This window comes from Sinocyclocheilus rhinocerous, unplaced genomic scaffold (assembly GCF_001515625.1).
Source record: "Sinocyclocheilus rhinocerous isolate Xijiao unplaced genomic scaffold, SAMN03320098_v1.1 scaffold1482, whole genome shotgun sequence".
NCBI classification, from domain to species: Eukaryota; Metazoa; Chordata; class Actinopteri; order Cypriniformes; family Cyprinidae; genus Sinocyclocheilus; species Sinocyclocheilus rhinocerous.
In genome coordinates this window covers 640289-644368 of record NW_015624221.1, presented here as the reverse complement: position 1 = coordinate 644368, position 4080 = coordinate 640289, and the positions used below count along the sequence as shown (strand labels likewise).

At 35.0% G+C, this 4080-nt stretch overlaps 1 protein-coding gene across 1 annotated transcript in view; it reads left to right on the top strand.

Moving 5' to 3' along the window:
- Positions 1–4080, top strand: part of LOC107739685 (tensin-1-like) — a 207344-nt gene that overhangs the window by 135153 nt on the left and 68111 nt on the right. The window contains exons 7-9 of the mRNA XM_016551885.1: positions 3176–3347; positions 3535–3585; positions 3683–3805. Of these exons, the coding sequence (XP_016407371.1) occupies positions 3176–3347; positions 3535–3585; positions 3683–3805 (346 nt within the window). The remainder of the gene's footprint in view (positions 1–3175; positions 3348–3534; positions 3586–3682; positions 3806–4080) is intronic.

Genomic DNA, 4080 nt, shown 5'->3' with positions numbered 1-4080 from the left:
CGTGGTTTTGCGCAACTCGTCAGTGAACAACGGCTCTGTGTAGTTAATGCTGCTCAATGTGAAAGCCCGCAGGTGATGGAGATTTACCGCTGATTACAGAAGCGGCTTTACTGATAAGATGCGCGTTAAATATCGCATGCGATTTATCGTGCAGCCCTAATATATATATATATATACAGGGTGCAATTTGTGAAAAAAGCAGAGGGGGGGATGATTTTGAAAACTTTTTTTCAGAGCAAGGCTTTAAAGTATAATGTTAGTGTAATCTGTTAACAAAGCACATCAATAACCCGTCTTTTTAAACAAGTACCAGATAATGTGTGTCATGTCGTCATTTTAATACGACTGAAACTGGCTATTTAACGTGATCACAATTTAATAAAAACATTAGGCCGATTAATTAATTTCAACGGTTATTTAAACTACGAATAAATTATATAGGAAAGTGAGCAAAGAACATACATTTTACAGTATCAACGTAGCTTTTTGAAACTCCGAATCAGTTAAACCATTGCGTCGCAAAATTATTCACTGTTTTGAATTGCTCCAATCGGATCGCGTATCACGAATCACTTGATTCAGATCGGGACTTCGGCGCTGTTCACGGAATGTTTTTTATCCACACCGGTTCATGATATTCTAATTTTTTGAGATGTACCTGTATATATATATATTCTGATTTTCCCTACGTAAATGAACAAGTGGTAATCTGGATTTGTGGTCTGGATCTGTGCCATTGTATGCAATGGTAATCATTTATACCTCATTATTTATGGAAATTAAACTAAAACAAAGTTTATATATTACGTAAAAATGTCGTAATGGCTATTTTTGGTTTCTTCCACACAATTCAAAGGTACTTAATCTCAATTGATAGTTTAGATTATAAAAATATTTCCTTTTTATTTGGAACTCGATGGATGCAAACCAAAAGATAAGAGCAATCAAAACAAATGAAAGATTCGTCTCATGTTGCATAACACTGGAGTTGATCTCTGATCCATTCTGATGGTCTTATTTCTCTCAGCTGTTGGGTGTGTTCATGCCAGCTGTGAGAAGATGTTTTGTGAAATTCATCACTACAAATATCTCCCATTTCAGCTACCAGGGGGAAGTTTTGCTTTTTATTTACATGGGCTGCTATTTTATTTCTCTCTTGTTTTGGGAAACTCTCTTTTGGCTCTTAAAATGAGATACTATTGGACCCTTTGATTTTCTGCCAAAAAGCGCATTCTTGTTTTCACTGGTAGATGGAGTTTGTGCAATAGATACTGTACTGTAGTTCAGTTCTGGAGAATGAATTGCACCTGCTGATAGCACTGTTTTATTTGCATGCGCTATCTGTGTTGTTTTAGCAAACTCAGGAATTATGCAAATCAGGTAACAGTGCAAACATGCCCACAGAATCTATGAAAAGCATTTGAGATCCACACACCTAAAATCATCTACTCCTTTTACATTATTTGATCATCACTTAATAAATATAAATACTTCCAATTTTAGTATAAAAGTAATAGACAAATAGACTTCATTTACATTAGGTGCTCTTTCAGGGCATTTAGAACCTGGTGAAGATGGAATATGGGTGGTTATTGAATAAGGTTAGTGAATATGTTTGTTTAAAAGTGAATGAACGCACAAACCTTATGGGCTTCCAAAATGATTGTGGGACCAGGGGAAATCCTTAATATTAAAGGAGTGTTCAGGGATTGTTACACCTTGTATTTTGCACATTCTGAGATTAGCCAGAATCTCCTGAGAGTAGTGTAATGTTGTACTTGTTTTCCAAAACACTGTGGTGCAAGTACAATGTTCATATGTCATATACCACTCACAATCATGCGTTATTTACATGTATTTCACCAAAATGCACTGAATGCAAACTGCTTTTCGATTAAAATCAGCCGTAGAGAGATATACTTGATTTACTGTGGCTGCAATGCCTAGAAAACACAACAAATCCAGATTTTCAAGGCTAAAAATGGGCTTCACCAAAAGGTATCTTTCCAAAAAGCTAGACTTCAAACACTTTGGCCCTGATTTGAATGCTCTCTTCCAAAACATAGTAAGCTGCCTTACTGTCTGCTCCCTAAATAGGGAGTCGGCTTCTAAGGCAGAATCGTATACAAATAGCTCTGCTCACTATTGTATACAGTAAGCAAGCTCGTGATTTCAGTAAAGCTTGGTGGTAGCCTGTTGCAAAAATAACTATGTAAAACTAACTGTAAGAATATATTGGACATTGTACTGAATGAATATATAAATAACATAATACAAATATAAATAATTACAACAACAACAACAATAATAATAATAATAATAATTATTATTATATAAATTAAATATTTTTATATTTAATTTTTTGTGTATTTAATATAATATAATAATAATACATATACATATATATAGAGAGAGATGGAGAGAATGCAATATTTATTTACACACAAATATTAATTAATATGTATTGAATTCATATAAATAATACATATAAACATAATATAAACTGTAATATTGAAACTGTATATTTTATATATATAATTTACTTTTATTTTTTAATTAATAAGTATTTATTCTAAAAAAAAAAATTTAAATAATGCAGCGCTTGTCACAATGTACATTGTACATTTTTTAACAGTTTTAATTTCAGGCACACACTAAAACGCTTCCTACTTAGGAATCTCACTAGGTTTTGGAACAAAGCCCTAGATTAAAAGATGGCTGCACTTCTCTCTGATTGCCTTGAAATCCAGACCTGAGGAGAGAGTGAGGTCACAGATGGGGGGCCTGATTGTGGTTACATCCTTGGCAAGCTTACGCCTCACCAATGACCAAATTGTTTTCTTTGGTCTGCCCTGCTGCACACAGGGAATGCAGGATATTTTCATATCTCTTGTTTATCTCTGCGATCAATCTTTCCCCACTATAGTTTATTCAAGCCGTACTGAACATCAGATATGCGTTTAATAGACTGTTCAGCGCTGACATGTTTGAGGTGAGGCATTCTTCTGAAAAAAACTGGATGGTTTCGTGATGTCATGTGCTGTGAGACACAAGACTTGCTTGTGCTTGAGCGAATGTTGTGAGTTCGATGCCTTCGATGCACACCAAGGGTTGTAGACATGAATTGTAAATGCTGAAGTTCTCTAACCATTCTCTGATCTTCTGGCTTTTGCAGGAGCTTGAGTCTGATCCAGGCCATGGAGGAAAACTATGAGGTGGACCTGGTCTACATCACAGAGCGCATCATTTCTGTGAGCTTCCCCAGTAATGTAGAAGAGCCGAGCTACAGCGCTAACATAAAGGAGGTCGCCACCATGCTACGCTCCAAACATGGTGACAACTACTTGGTGAGACCTCAAAACTCAATAGCTTTGAGTACTAATATAAGTGTTTTAGTAGTTGCAGTGCTATTACAGATTTTGGAAAAAAAAAAGGTAAATAATAGTGAAAACATTTTATTTAGATTCATATAATTTATTTATTTTTATTGGTGTTATTTATTACTTTAATAAACTAAACATGACATTTTTACAGCTCTTCAACCTCAGTGAAAAGCGATATGATATCTCCAAGCTGAATCCCAAAGTAAGTAGTATTTACTTTCACTTTTTTAACATTATCTAATGTGGAGATTTTTGTTCCTTTGTTCTTACTTGCACTCCGCTGTGTTTGTTTGCGTAAGGTGCTGGATTTTGGCTGGCCGGACCATCACGCTCCAGCCCTGGATAAGATCTGCAGCATCTGCAAAGCCATGGACACTTGGATGAACGCTGACAGTCACAATGTGGTGGTCTTACACAATAAGGTACTGTTTCACTTGTGCTTTTTTTTGCTTTGGGTATGGGAGCCATGTTTTTTGGTAACACTAGCAACAAACATCACAATGTCACACAGTATGTAAAAAAAAAAACCTAGTGAGATGGGCTTTAAAACATTATAAGTGCACTACTGATTTGAAGGCTGCTCCAAAAATTTATTCAGCAGACAATCCCATAATGCATCGAGGCCAAAAAATCCACCTAAGGTCATAAATAAATATATAAATGAATATATATATATATATATATATATATATATTAT